Source organism: Coregonus clupeaformis, chromosome 38 (genome assembly GCF_020615455.1).
Source record: "Coregonus clupeaformis isolate EN_2021a chromosome 38, ASM2061545v1, whole genome shotgun sequence".
Classification (NCBI taxonomy): domain Eukaryota; kingdom Metazoa; phylum Chordata; class Actinopteri; order Salmoniformes; family Salmonidae; genus Coregonus; species Coregonus clupeaformis.
Window position 1 is genome coordinate 1,726,920 of NC_059229.1, and position 16,199 is coordinate 1,743,118.

Sequence of the window (16,199 nt, forward strand, 5' to 3'; positions counted from 1 at the left end):
TTTAAGTGCCTTTGAACGGGGTATGGTAGTAGGTGCCAGGCGCACCGGTTTGAGTCAAGAACTGCAACGCTGCTGTGTTTTCCCGCTCAACAGTTTTCCATGTGTATCAAAAATGGTCCACCACCCAAAGGACATCCAGCTAACTTGACATAACTGGGCTTGTATTTGTATTTATTATGGATCCCAATTAGTTCCTGCCAAGGCAGCAGCTAGTCTTCCTGTGGAACGCTTTCGACACCTTGTAGAGTCCATGACCCGACGAATTGAGGCTGTTCTGAGGGCAAAAGAGGGGGTGTAACTCAATATCAGGAAGGTGTTCCTAATGTTTTGTACACTCAGTGTATTGCTGTGGTATTTCTGACACACCTGTTTCTGAACATGGCCATATTGGGCTTGGAAATGATCTGTTGCTTTGGTTCTCTTCTTGTACCTCTGCTATCGACTGTATGGGATCAAATTGGAGTTTCAAGAACAGCTCAGCAGATGTGCTTCGATACCATCTCTATGACGCAGGGTCATGAAGCAATCCCAAACTACTTTAGGCTGCATGTATTTCTGACTCCCAGTTTTGGATCATGGCCATGTTTGAAGAAGGTCACTGGCAGGGGGGTAATACATTTAGACTTGTTTTGTCCAAAGATCTGTAAAGCTGAAAAACACAACAGCTCCACATTTGATCCAAGTGTTTATCCTTGTAAATGTATTAGATTAATATTACATTTAGCCCTCCATTAACTTCACACTGCATGCTGAAAAGTGAAGACCTCATAACATTATTCTGACCTTATTAGTCAACCATGAGGTCCTCACATTGCTGCCACCATAATAGATTTACAGCAAGATATGTGACCTGGAAAATAAGATCTGAATTAACTGAGCCAAGATTGGTTGTTTAGTGGATCCATGGCACAGCATGTGACATTTCATATCCAGATTTAGATTTTTACTGGCTGTGACATTTTAATGGATTGAAGAAATGCTGACGTGAGCCAAGGCGCTGGGGTGTTCAGCCAAACTCCTGTCTGTGGTGATAAAACTACTTTGCGAGCACAGACTGTCGTTTAAAGCACCCTTGAAATGTATTGGATCAAGAGTTACTATCCGATCCTCCCAAGGCCCTGCTAAAATACGTCAAATATCTACAATGAGTTTTATAATGATAGTTTACTCAACTGCTTAATGACATCTGGCAGTTAATAACAGTATATCAGGGGCCTGCAACTCCTGTTCTGGACAGCCCATCTACATGGTTTGCAGGCTCTTGTTCCACCCCAGCACTAACACAGTGGGTTCAGCGAAATCCACTTGTTGTGAAGGGTCATTCCACTGAGGGGATACACGCCCTGCTCAAATTGAACAGCAATCTGTGCCACTCAGTCATATTGTCAACAATGCAGCATGATGCATCTTTCAGAAACATATAACATATATTTTCCATCTATAATAGATTCAGCAGAGGGATGATTTTTGTCAGAGCGGATGATCAGGGGGCAGGAACATAATTATAATATTTTGTACGCTAACACAGGGGGTTCAGCTAAATCAACTTGTTGTGAAGGGTCATTCCATTGAGGGGATTCGATTAAACTGGCCTGGGTTACATTGAGCTATGGCCCGTCACGTGACCGAGTGAAGCCCTGCTCATATCGAAAAGTCATCTGCGCTTCTTGGTCATATTGTCAACAATGCAGCATGATGCATCGTTCAGAAACATACATATTTTTTCCATAAAGTACATGTTCGAATTTTCTAACTAGTTTGTATTGTGAAGGCAGATAAAGCGTTTTTATCAAAAATAATCACTTTTGCATGTGTCAACACAATCCTACTCATTACTCCACACTTAATAACCTACGTGACCTTTGATTTGAGCCGACTTCACCGTCGACCAGAGTGGGATCTTGCAAGGCAGCTTGGTTCCAAAATGAATGCAATAGCTTTTCAAAAACCGGCCCGCAAGTGATTTTTTTTTTCTGATTTTTTTTTTTCAAAGTTGTTAGTAAAACTATATTATTATTTTGGAAGGGATTACATTTTTGGTAAAAAAAAAAAAGACTAAAATCACCAGAAATTCAGCTAAAAACGTGTTTAATTTAGGAATTCCCAAGTATTCCACAAAAAAAACAAAGATGTGATCGTGTCCCAATGTAATCAAGGTATGAAATGATTGTAATAACAAATCTCTTTTTGGGCTTAGTTGTGGTCAGTCTGCAGCTGAATCTATTAGCCCATGTAGACCCTGCCCTCCACACCAGGGGTATGCATTAGTCGTATTCTTTTGCAAAACATTTAGTCAACTGGGAGGGGACCTACCTTAAAGGAATAATTAGGTATTTTGGCACCTTTATTTACTTCCTCAGAGTCAGGTGATCTCGTGGATACCATTTTTGTATGTCTCTGCGTGCAGTTTGAAAGAAGTTGCTAACTAACATTAGCGCAATGACTTGAAGTCTATGGGTATCTGCGCTAACGCTAGTTAGCATTGGCTTACTAAACTACCTCTAACTTCCTTCATACTGGACACAGAGACATAAAAATGTAATCCACGAGTTCATCTGACTCTGGGGAAGTAGATAAAGAGCCTCATTGCCAATATCCCGAAGTATCCCTTTAATTTGTCCAATAGAAACATGTTATTGTTGCAAATCGTTTTCCGTTTGGAGTAAACGGTTTCAGTTGCAAAACGTTTTGCAAAAGACCAAACGTATTGCAACTGAATTCCCCTAATCACCTCCACACTGCCTTTTTCACAACTTTAGTCTCCCATAAGCAGCATACTCCTACCTGAGGAATAGTTCATGCTTGGTGGGGCCATGGGGACGGCCCGATTCCTTCCCTTCCTTTGTGCGCGACATGAGAAAGGAAGTTACATTTGACATTTTTGACATTTAGCATACGCTCTTATCCAGAGTGACTCACAGGAGCAATTAGGGTTAAGTGCCTTGCTCAAGGGCACATCAGATTTTTTCACCTAGTCTGCTTGGGGATGCTCTTAACCGCTAGGCTACCTGCCACCCCCAAGTTCCTTTACATTAATATACAGTGCATTCGGAAAGTATTCAGACCTCTTCCCTTCTAACACATTTTGTTATGTTACAGCCTTATTCTAAAATTGATTTTTTTATATTTTTATGTCCTCAATCTACACACAATACCCCATAATGACAAAGCGAAAACAGGTTTTTAGTAATGCTTGAAAATCTATAAAAATTCAAAAACAGAAATACCTCATTTATATACTGTAAATATTCAGACTCTTTGCTATGAGACTTGAAATTGAGCTCAGTTGCATCCTGTTTCCATTGATCATCCTTGAGATGTTTCTACAACTTGATTGGAGTTCACCTATGGTAAATTCAATCGATTTGGACATGATTTGGAAAGGCACACAACTGTCTATATAAGATCCCATAGTTGACAGTGCATGTCAGAGCACAAACTGAGCCATGAGGTCGACGGAATTGTCCATAGAGCACCAAGACAGGATTGTGTCGAGGCACAGATCTGGGGAAGGGTACCAAAAAATGTCTGCAGCATTGAAGGTCCCCAAGAACACAGCGGCCTCCATCATTCTTAAATGGAAGAAGTTTGGAACCACCAAGACTCTTCCTATAGCTGGCCACCCGGCCAAACTGAGCAATCGGGGGAGAAGGGCCTTGGTCATGGAGGTAACCAAGAACCTGATGGTCACTCTGACAGAGCTCCAGAGTTCCTCTGTGGAGATGGGAGAACCTTCCAGAAGGACAACCATCTCTGCAGCACTCCACCAATCAGGCCTTTATGGTAGAGTGGCCAGACGGAGGCCAGTCCTCAGTACAAGGCACATAACAGCCCACTTGGAGTTTGCCAAAAGGCACCTATAAGACTCACAGGCCATGAGAAACAAGATTCTCTGGTCTGATGAAACCATGATTGAACTCTTTGGCCTGAATGCCAAGTGTCACGTCTGGAGGAAACCTGGCACCATCCCTACGGTGAAGCAAGGTGGTGGCAGCATCATGCTGTGGGGATGTTTTTCAGTGGCAGGGACTGGGAGATAAGTCAGGATCGAGGGAAAGATGAATGGAGCAAAGTACAGAGAGATCCTTGATGAAAACCTTCTCCAGGGCGCTCAGGACCTCAAACTGGGGCGAAGGTTCACCTTCCAACAGGACAATGACCCTAAGCACACAGCCAAGACAATGCAGGAATGGCTTCGGGACAAGTCTCTGAATGTCCTTGAGTGGCCCAGCCAGAGCCCGGACTTGAACCCGATCGAACATCTCTGGAGAGACCTGAAAATAGCTGTGCAGCGAAACCTGGTTTTGCTTTGTCATTATGGGGTATTGTGTGTAGATTGATGAGGAAGAAACACTATTTAATCAATTATAGAATAAGGCTGTAACGTAACAAAATGTGGAAAAAGTCAAGGGGGTCTGAATACATTCCGAATGGACTGTATAGTCTGGACAAAATATAAGATACATAACCATCAGTCTATGGTCTAGCTAGCGGTATACTCACCACCACTGGGGACCAACGAACTCCAACCACCTATTCCTCATGATAGGGTCCTTCGGCAGGGCATGCAAACCATAGGCTGTGGATCCTGCTGGAAGCATCCATTACATGGTCAATCCGTACAGGGCTTTTCAGTCTGAAACGGCCGTGATCCTTTGAACGCGTTGGGGGCGGTGAAACAACAGAGCCATATTCACTGAAGGGAAGGGAAGTGGGCAGAGTGGCGATTTGCACATGCAAAAGGGAGCATGATTTGTTGACATAATTGTTATCCCAACCTTCATTTACTCGTTGTGACGAGAAATGAAAATCCATTTTAAACGAGACTGACTTTATGACCATAATTATCCTATTTACACTTTGTAGTCAATTTATTTTGACACTAGAATAAATGTTTCTGATTAATATTCGATGCCACATACGCTGTTTTCAAAGGAATTCATTGTTTTTTTAGGGGCAGTTGCCCTTTAAAGCCCCCTTCCAATGCTTTTCCTGATTCTAACCCCATATCTGTCCATATTCCCACAGGAGAGAGCTCCAACCCAGGTTCAGACAGTGAGCCCAGTTCCACAGCATCAGGAAACCATAAACAACACAGACAGAGGAACTCAAGACAGAAACATCACCACTGCATGGACTGCTTCACTAGTTTCTATGAGCCAGAGGAGTTGAGAAGGCACACTTGTAGGCCCCACCCCTGCTCAGATTGCAGAGACAGTTTTATTTGTCCACTTCACCTTAAATCACACCAACAGACTCTCAAAAGAAAGAAAATGTACCTCTGTGGTCAATATGGGAATAGCAAACTAAAGATGCACCAGATAACTCACAAAGGGAATAGTCCGTATCACTATCTCTTCCACTGCTCTGTGGGAAGAATTTCAGTCAGTTACACCATCTAAAGACACACCAGCTCACTCACAAAGGAGAGAAGCCTTTCCACTGCTCTCAGTGTGGGGAGAGTTTCACCAGTTTTTCTTTCCTAAAAAAACGCCAGCTAACTCACAGAAGAGTAGCCTTTCCGCTGCTCTAAGTGTGTGAACAGTTTCCGTTTGTTACACAACTTACACACCAGCCAACTCACACGCTGAAGAAGCCTTTCCACTGCTCCCAGTGTGCGAAGGGTTTCAGTTGGTCATAAAATATGAAGACACACCAGTTAAAGTATCATGGCACTGACACTGGACAGAATTCTCTTGCTATAGAAAACTTCAAACCACACAGGTAAAACACATGTAAACACATCTTATTGTTTTTACACTGCTGCTACTCGCTGTTTATTATCAATGCATAGTCACTTTACCCCTACCTACACGTACAAATTACCTCGACTAACCTGTACCCCCTGTATATAGCCTCGTTATTGTTATTTTGTGTTACTTTTTATGTTATTTTATTACTTTTAGTTTATTTAGTAAATATGTTCTTAAATCTATTTCTTGAACTGCATTGTTGGTTAAGGGCTTGTAAGTAAGCATTTCACGGTGAGGTCTACAGCTGTTGTATTCGGCGCATGTGACATAACCATCCTTTTTACGCTGCTGCTACTCTGTTAATTATTTATGCATAGTCACTTTAACTCTACCCACATGTACATATTACCTCAACTAGCCGGTGCCCCCCCGCACATTGACTCTGCAACGGTACCCCCCTGTATATATAGCCTCCCTACTGTCACTTTATTTTACTTCTGCTCTTTTTCTTCTCAACACTTTTTTTGTTGTTGTTTTATTTTTACTTTTTTTGTTTAAAATAAATGCACTGTTGGTTAAGGGCTGTAAGTAAGCATTTCACTGTAATGTCTGCACCTGTAGTATTCGGCGCATGTGACCAATAAGATTTGATTTGATTTGATTAACACTAATTGTCATTAATAATACTATATAGTAATACTATATAATTTTCAGCTACCTTTATATATTTTTATTTAAGTTGCTGGCTACATACCTACAGTATCTAACTGACCTCAGCACAAATATCTTCTTCGATTAGGTTTAACAGCGGTTGGCATCCAATAAATGTTGCATTACCGCCACCCACTAGACTGGAGTATAACTCCCTTATATTTTTGCTTAAAAAAAATAAAATACAACAAATACCATACCATCTAACGCTACACTCACAAAAAACAAATAGCAGCACAAATATATAGCCACTTCCGGTTTTAGAACGCGGGCGGAAGTTTACAGTGCGGCTGGTTCTCGGCCAGTTGTGTTACTCAGCCAAACAACTGACGACGAGGACTATATTTAAAAGGTGAGTTTATGATCTGTTGAACTGTTTATGAGCGTGAATAAAGTCTGGCTTCCATTATAAATCGTCAGTGAAAGCCACATTGGTGGAATAACGGGTACTGAGGGCCAGAAACCTATATACTGTTAGCTAGCTAGCTAGCTAGCTTTGTTTATTAGCAGAGAGGAAGAGGAGCAGCCCTTAACTATTTTCCATCACCTTAGTAGCCAGCTAGCTAACTTGGGTGGGTCTACCTTGGGGCTATTGAAGTGATGAGAAACATTGTAATGACGGCAGCTAGCTAATCTCGGTTACCCAGAAGTAAATTCTCGCTAAATTTGGTCAGTTTTTCTGTCCAGTACAGTAGACATTAACAACTAGCTAGGTAATTACAGTATCTACGACTTTTTAAAAAAATAACTATTTTTGAAGAAAAGGACTAGGTGGACTGTATATGCTAGTTCAGGAGTGTTGCTGAATCGGTCAGAACACAATTAGGAGATGGAGGTTAATAATCCACGTTTTAGGGTATTTATTATAAACACAGTTGCACACGAACACAGAGGCACACGGGGGGAAGGTTAGGAGTTGGGGCTTGTAAGGCCAGTAGGAAGGTTAGGAGTTGGGGCTTGTAAGGCCAGTAGGAAGGTTAGGAGTTGGGGCTTGTAAGGCCAGTAGGAAGGTTAGGAGTTGGGGCTTGTAAGGCCAGTAGGAAGGTTAGGAGTTGGGGCTTGTAAGGCCAGTAGGAAGGTTAGGAGTTGGGGGCTTGTAAGGCCAGTAGGAAAGTTAGGAGTTGGGGCTTGTAAGGCCAGTAGGAAGGTTAGGAGTTGGGGCTTGTAAGGCCAGTAGGAAGGTGCAGTTGTGGGAGGAAGTGGCGGTCTAGAAGAGAGACGAGGGACACGCATTAGGAACACATCAACAAAGGTGCATGAGATAATACCAGATGACTATGGGTTTAACATATAGTTACAAATGTATGAGACTGCCAGGACTAAACAATGCAAAGGAGCAAATAGCATTAGCATATCAAGCCGAGGCCATGGTTTTACAAAAGGGACATATCATAAGCTATAAAGTATTCATACCCATACGAATTTCAAGTGATAAGGGCTAAATTGAGGATTATGATTATTTGATTTAGCTGAACCCACTGCGTTAGTACTGGGATGGAACAAGAGCCTGCACACCATGCAGATGGGCTGTCCAGAACAGGAGTTGAAGGTCCCTGTTACAGTGCCTTGGGAAAGTATTCATACCCCTGGACTTATTCCACATTTTGTTGTGTTACAGGCTGAATTCAAAATGGATTAAATATATTTTTCTCTCACCCACAATACCCCATAATAACAAAGTGAAAACATGTTTTTATAAATGTTTGCAAATGTATTGAAATACATAAATATCTCATTCACATAAGTATTCACACCCCTTGAATCAATACATGTTAGAATTACCTTTGGCAGCAATTACAGCTTTGATTCTTTCTGGGTAAGTCTCTAATAGCTTTACACACCTGGATTGTACAGTCTGAGTGGACTGATCCATTGTGGAGGCCGTGGGGATGGCACAGTCCATCAGTCTAAGACATGTGCTACTGAAATTGTATATGGTTATATTATGTCAGAACAATGATGCAACACAAATAAAAAATTATTAGATTTAATAACATGCGCTTTCTCCCACGTTGGATAGTGGTCGCTGTCCGCGGTTCTGAAACACATCAGTGCGCTGTTGAATTGGTGCCTTTTCCTAGACCACGTTGCTATGTCTATAAAAGAAAAGTTAACCTGCATATTGGTGTTGAGAACAATGCGGCGGAGGCAGCAGCAGAGTTAGGAGACAATAAAACAGCCCATGCCATAATTGTCTAAGAAAAGTGAGCAGAGAGGAAACCCCAACTTAATTAGGTCTATAATCAACAGCCTAACTGTTAAATGGGCCTGGCTTTATAAATCATCCATATATATATAACATCTATATATCTACAGAAATAAGACAGATCCTGCTTATGTTGCCTGTTTGAGTGTTTTGTTAATAGCCTACTGATTTCATGAACTCTAAGACTCACGCAACCACGTCGGATAAACAATTTCACAAATGTGGCTGTTTTTAATCTTTGCTTTGCTGTAATAAAGGCTTTACACTTTTTTTTTCTCTCGTTAGACCAGCCTCTGGTATTATTTATAATTGATTTTGTGTTTACACTGTTCCAAATTGTCAGAAAAATTATATTTATAATAATAATAACTCTCCTTTTTCCTTTATCTCTTTCATATTGTTATTATTATAATTATGATCATCATATTAATAATAAGTGATGTCATTATCATTAGTAGGCTTAGTATAGCAGCCTTGTATAACCACCATCGAGCTGTAGGCCTAAGAGCGCATCCTGTTTAGTCTTAATACCGTAACTTACTTAGGCCTATATTTCAATACTTATATAGGCTACTGTATCAATCATTAATCCGGTCAGGTCATCACACAGCATACGAGTCATTCATGATTTGAAATGCAATCAAGCATTTTAGTTTTTAAAATAAAATAACAAAGCGATCATTGAATAATTATTGTAAACAATAAACAGGCCTAAACCATTCCATTTTAGGAAATTGTATTCACTAATGAATGCAACTGTTTTTAGTCTTTGCTGTAATAAAGGCTTTACAAAAACGTTACAACAGATTCTCTGGTACGCTTATCATTTATTTGGTGTTGTATACATTGTTCCAAACAGTCAGAAAAATTATTGTAATCTAACAGCACCTGTTCGGCACATATAATATGCATGCAGCTCTCCTTACCTTATTTTTCTTGATCTCCAGTATTTTCCACAACTAGTCAATTTATTAAACACATTTGACTTTACCTTTACATACTGAGCAACCAGTAAACATTCCCCCAGTTTTAAGGTAATTTGTCACAGTGTTCAGAGTTTGTTATAACCAATTTATTGATGTGATTATGATATGCTATAGGTCAGGCCATATTGGTTACATGCATGAGATGCATACAGTGGGGGAAAAAAGTATTTAGTCAGCCACCAATTGTGCAAGTTCTCCCACTTAAAAAGATGAGAAAGGCCTGTAATTTTCATCATAGGTACACGTCAACTATGACAGACAAATTGAGGGAAGAAAATCCAGAAAATCACATTGTAGGATTTTTTATGAATTTATTTGCAAATTATGGTGGAAAATAAGTATTTGGTCACCTACAAACAAGCAAGATTTCTGGCTCTCACAGATCTGTAACTTCTTCTTTAAGAGGCTCCTCTGTCCTCCACTCGTTACCTGTATTAATGGCACCTGTTTGAACTTGTTATCAGTATAAAAGACACCTGTCCACAACCTCAAACAGTCACACTCCAAACTCCACTATGGCCAAGACCAAAGAGCTGTCAAAGGACACCAGAAACAAAATTGTAGACCTGCACCAGGCTGGGAAGACTGAATCTGCAATAGGTAAGCAGGTTGGTTTGAAGAAATCAACTGTGGGAGCAATTATTAGGAAATGGAAGACACTGATAATCTCCCTCGATCTGGGGCTCCACGCAAGATCTCACCCCGTGGGGTCAAAATGATCACAAGAACGGTGAGCAAAAATCCCAGAACCACGCGGGGGGACCTAGTGAATGACCTGCAGAGAGCTGGGACCAAAGTAACAAACCCTACCATCAGTAACACACTACGCCGCCAGGGACTCAAATCCTGCAGTGCCAGACGTGTCCCCCTGCTTAAGCCAGTACATGTCCAGGCCCGTCTGAAGTTTGCTAGAGTGCATTTGGATGATCCAGAAGAGGATTGGGAGAATGTCATATGGTCAGATGAAACCAAAATAGAACTTTTTGGTAAAAACTCAACTCAGTCGTGTTTGGAGGACAAAGAATGCTGAGTTGCATCCAAAGAACACCATACCTACTGTGAAGCATGGGGGTGGAAACATCATGCTTTGGGGCTGTTTTTCTGCAAAGGGACCAGGACGACTGATCCGTGTAAAGGAAAGAATGAATGGGGCCATGTATCGTGAGATTTTGAGTGAAAACCTCCTTCCATCAGCAAGGGCATTGAAGATGAAACGTGGCTGGGTCTTTCAGCATGACAATGATCCCAAACACACCGCCCGGGCAACGAAGGAGTGGCTTCGTAAGAAGCATTTCAAGGTCCTGGAGTGGCCTAGCCAGTCTCCAGATCTCAACCCCATAGAAAATCTTTGGAGGGAGTTGAAAGTCTGTGTTGCCCAGCGACAGCCCCAAAACATCACTGCTCTAGAGGAGATCTGCATGGAGGAATGGGCCAAAATACCAGCAACAGTGTGTGAAAACCTTGTGAAGACTTACAGAAAACGTTTGACCTGTGTCATTGCCAACAAAGGGTATATAACAAAGTATTGAGAAACTTTTGTTATTGACCAAATACTTATTTTCCACCATAATTTGCAAATAAATTCATTAAAAATCCTATAATGTGATTTTCTGGATTTTTTTTCTTCATTTTGTCTGTCATAGTTGACGTGTACCTATGATGAAAATTACAGGCCTCTCTCATCTTTTTAAGTGGGAGAACTTGCACAATTGGTGGCTGACTAAATACTTTTTTCCTCCACTGTATGTGTCACGTAAAGAGAGCAAGGGTTGAGGAAATAGGGAATGTTTTTCCTAAACAAATTAGGGATTTCGGTAACAGAACTTTTCAGTCAGAAATGGCTGTAATTATGTTACAGCTTCAGCAACAGGGACAGCGCGATAAACACTGTTGATGTTCTGTGGTGTTCGCTGCAGCAGGGAGGAGAGAGACAACTGGTGCTAGTCACACAGTCACTCGCTGTCTTTGTTTTTAACACAGCGCAGTAAGTCTGAGCCAGGCCCGGCACAATCAAATCAATTGCGGTTGGACTCCCTCTAGTCATTTGTGTGTCTTTAATTATTTCATCAAACAGTTCGCTTAAAGCATCAGACAAGCTCAGTGCATATAGTTGAGTTGATTAAAACCCATGGGTGTGTCTATATATGGAAAAATACACGTTCTAACATTTCGACCAATCGATTGGGCGAAAGAACAGATGACTCTTGGTGGGCCAAGATGTTTTTTAGTTGGGGACAGCCCTACTATGTCTACCACTTTGTGTAGCCTTTAGCGATGATGCTAATGATAACCTTCTGGTAGAGATGGAAAGGATTTCGCAAAAACCTTCTCAATTACATGTTAACTACAAAGTAGCATATGCCTACCTGGCAGAATGATATCATGATTATTTGCATCAATCCAGTGGCCATTTGTTTTGCAAACTCGTCAATCATGTGAGCGCTACAGAAACATTGGTAACCAAACAATGGTCTCCTGCTGGTGCGCACTTGCATTAAAGTAAAACTACACCCAAAAATCTACATTTATTCTATTTTTCCCAGACCTCAAAAGAGGTTTAAGCATTGTTGTGGACTTACAACATCCAATTTAGTTTTTCTAGTAGAACTTTACACTCAGAATAGCAGATTTGGGCGCTGATAAGCACCTAAATTGGAACACGGTGGGCTGCACCTTTAACGTGCCATAAATGACGTCAGAGCTCAGGCTTTGCACTTCACAGCGCTGTGTGGGTTTTGACTGACAGCCGTTCTGAACTTGAGCATCGGGCGCGACAAGTTGCCCCAATCCCTCCCGCTAATTGGGTAACTTTTTGCAAATGTTTTGCTGCCTTGAGAGGGAAATGCTGTAAATTAAGAGGACTCTATGTATTTTGAAAGATGAGACTTTGAGGGACTATAATAAATACTAGTCATGTTGGCAATAGAACAAGCTTGACCCAGATTGGCATTTATAATGGGCCGTGTTTGGATTGCGTAAACAACAACAGTAATTGTGTGATGGTGGGGATGCAGGATTGTGTTCAAAACAACTACAAGTGTGCTTGCTCTAGTTCCTCAACGTCATAGCTAGGAGAGCAACTATACGTTTATTTTTTAAATTTTTTTAAGACTTCTTTGAGTCATAAAAGTCCATTGAAATGAACTAGGAACTGTGCACACTTTGGAGAGGTGTGTGGCCACTTGTAGACACCAGTTAGTCCTCTCACTCAAACCCTTGTATTTTTTTTTGTCTTATGTTGCACCTACCCCACGTATTCCAGGAATATTCTTATCATGTTACTGAATGTTTCCAGAGTATTTTCAGATTTCGTTATCAAAAAATGCGTCAAAGTACAATAAATGTAAAATGCACATAAAATCAACAATGTAATGTTTGGATATAGTCTTGTCAGATCAACTTTTGTGTCCTCAACTTTAGTCTAATAATTTTCCCATAATCTCCAAACTGTTCCCTTTCAAGTGCTACCGTGCATATGCATATGCATTTCATATGCTGTTTATATTTTTTATGTAAGAAATATTTCAATTTAGTCCTATCAATATAGGCCAATTCCCACAAGTGTAAAGGGTTAAAAACTGTGGTTTTGAGAGCGAAAGCCTGAAAAAACCTGGAAAAACAGAAACCTGGAAAAACTCAACGGAATTTGGGAAAAACGTAACCGGGAACCAAATTAAAACCAATTTTATAGAGCCCTACAACTGGCAGTCCTGTAGGAGTTCCATGGCCGTTTGCAACACTTTTGAATGTATACTGAACAAAAATATAAACGCAACATGTAAAGTGTTGGTCCCATTTTTCATGAGCTGAAATAAAAGATCCCAGAAGTTTTTCAAACGCACAAAAAGCGTATTTAGCTCAAATGTTTTGCACAAAATTGTTTACATCCCTGTTAGTGAGCATTTCTCATTTACCAAGATAATCCATCCACCTGACAGATGTGGCAGGGTGTGGCATATCAAGAAGCTGATTAAACAGCATGGTCATTACACAGGTGCACCTTGTGCTGGGGACAATAAAAGGCCACTCTAAAACGTGCAGTTTTGTCACACAACACAATGCTACAGATGTCTCAAGTTTTGAGGGAGTGTGCAATTGTCATGCTGACTGCAGAAATGTCCAAAAGAGCTGTTGCCAGAGAATGTAATGTTCATTTCCCTACCATAAGCCGCCTCCAACGTCATTTTAGAGAATTTGGCAGTACATCCAACCGGCAGACCCCGTGTAACCACACCAGCCCAGGACCTCCACATCCGGCTTCTTCACCTACGGGATCATCTAAAGAGGGGGATGGGGGGTGCTGAGGAGTATTTCTGTCTGTAATAAAGCCCTTTTGTGGGGGAAAACTCATTCTGATTGGCTGGGCCTGACTCCCAAGTGGGTGCCCAGTCATGTGAAATCCATTGATTAGGGCCTAATGAATTTATTTCAATAGACTGATTTCCTTCTATGAACTCTAACTCAGTAAATTCTTTGAAATTGTTGCATGTTGAGTTTTATATTTTTGTTCAGTATAGTTTTAGCTAGCTATGTGCAACTCACCCTCCACTGTATCTGCCTCTTTTTACTAAACCACCTACAGATCAACCTACCTACTAGCCTACCATGTCTGAACAGGGTTCTGGCTGTGGTGTTCCAGCCCAGAGAAGTTCACAGCGGGGTCCAGAGATGGTCTCAGTGAAGCTGGAGGACTGCAGTCAAACACTGGAACTCAATGTGATTATCAAAGAAGAAGAAGAGGAGACAGAAGTCCAGGAGGAAGTGGAGGAGAGTGGAGTAAAAGAAGAGCAGGAGAGAGCAGTGAAAGAAGAGGAGAACAGGGATGTGTCTGCTCCAGATCTAGAGGAAGAGGAGGAAGAAGTAGATAGTATCAGTGACCCAGGTAAGTTCAGGTGTGGAGTACGGAGAGAGGTTGGTGCCTTGGATCTAGAGGAAGAAGTAGATAGTATCAGTGACCCAGGTAAGTTCAGGTGTGGAGTACGGAGAGAGGTTGGTGCCTTGGATCTAGAGGAAGAAGTAGATAGTATCAGTGACCCAGGTAAGTTCAGGTGTGGAGTACGGAGAGAGGTTGGTGCCTTGGATCTAGAGGAAGAAGTAGATAGTATCAGTGACCCAGGTAAGTTCAGGTGTGGAGTACGGAGAGAGGTTGGTGCCTTGGATCTAGAGGAAGAAGTAGATAGTATCAGTGACCCAGGTAAGTTCAGGTGTGGAGTACGGAGAGAGGTTGGTGCCTTGGATCTAGAGGAAGAAGTAGATAGTATCAGTGACCCAGGTAAGTTCAGGTGTGGAGTACGGAGAGAGGTTGGTGCCTTGGATCTAGAGGAAGAAGTAGATAGTATCAGTGACCCAGGTAAGTTCAGGTGTGGAGTACGGAGAGAGGTTGGTGACTTGGATCTAGAGGAAGAAGTAGATAGTATCAGTGACCCAGGTAGGTTCAGGTGTGGAGTACGGAGAGAGGTTGGTGCCTTGGCGACCACAGGGGATTCTAAAACTGTATTATCGTGCTTCTACTTGCATCAACAAGTATTTTAAAGCCCCCTTCAATGCTCTGTTCCTGATTCTAAAGGCCTTTTCACACCAACTGCCATACATTTGTTTTGGGTCTGAATTCCGGAACAATATGGATTCCGATTTTGACACACACAACCATCATAGTTGGGGTAAATTCAGGAATCCCACTGAAATTCCAATTCTCTTCAATGCTTTTCCATGAGGTTTACTTTCTGAATTGAAACGGAATTGACCCCAACCCTGAAAACCATTCACACCAAGTCTGATGCGTTTTCCCCCACACTTTAATGAAATATTCGTTCAACGTCACAAGCTGCTGCAGAGAGGGAGGATGGTGTAATGAGAGATAAATCATATTGTAGTGGGGCAATTCCACCGTAACGGAATTGCACTGAGAGAAAATGGATGCCAAACAAAAAGCATTGATTTCGACGGTTAACAAACCATACAAATCTATGCACAAGGACTACTTTTAACAATTTCCGCTGAACATTTTACAAAAACACATTTACTTGAAGAACTGAGCAGATGCAAAGTCTGGAAACAGTTTTTTATGTGTCCACGCATTCCCAAAACACTTCAATATCTGCTCTGAATTTAGATTCAACGATATCTGTAGAAATTAAGGTGTGTCAGCTATGACATGACACATTGACTTTGAAAAAAATCTATTTTGGTTATTGAAGTGGATTCACACCCGGTAACTGAATTACGGTAGCGGAATTTTATTATTGGTCGCTGACCTGTACTATACAGAAATGCTGAATGATGGATATGAAAGTCATGCTCTTCATGGTGATGTATCCTGAACAGGAACACAAAGGTAGAAATAAACAATATCATCCTTTACATATACGGGTGTTATTCTACGCACTGGCTATTATTTTAATGAGCTCTGCCTCCAAACGACCAAATTTTGTTGGTCCGGACCGGACCAAATCTGAACCAATCATAAACGTCTACTGTACTGAACTGTACTGTACTGAACTCTACTCTTCTGTACAGTACTGAACTCTACTGTACAGTACTGAACGCTACTTTACACAGTACTGAACTCTACTGTACAGTACTGAACGCTACTGTACAGTACTG

The 16,199-nt window shown here is 41.3% G+C and overlaps 1 protein-coding gene across 2 annotated transcripts in view; it reads left to right on the forward strand.

Annotated features, from left to right (window-relative positions):
- Nucleotides 1-6,524: 6,524 nt before the first annotated feature.
- The window catches only part of LOC121534260 (zinc finger protein 501), a 644,805-nt gene continuing 635,130 nt past the window's right edge, over nucleotides 6,525-16,199 (forward strand). For both annotated transcript variants that reach the window (XM_045211708.1, XM_045211707.1), the window contains exons 1-2: nucleotides 6,525-6,756; nucleotides 14,179-14,478. In XM_045211708.1, coding sequence (XP_045067643.1) covers nucleotides 14,202-14,478 — 277 coding nt within the window. In that variant the 5' untranslated portion in view covers nucleotides 6,525-6,756; nucleotides 14,179-14,201. The remainder of the gene's footprint in view (nucleotides 6,757-14,178; nucleotides 14,479-16,199) is intronic.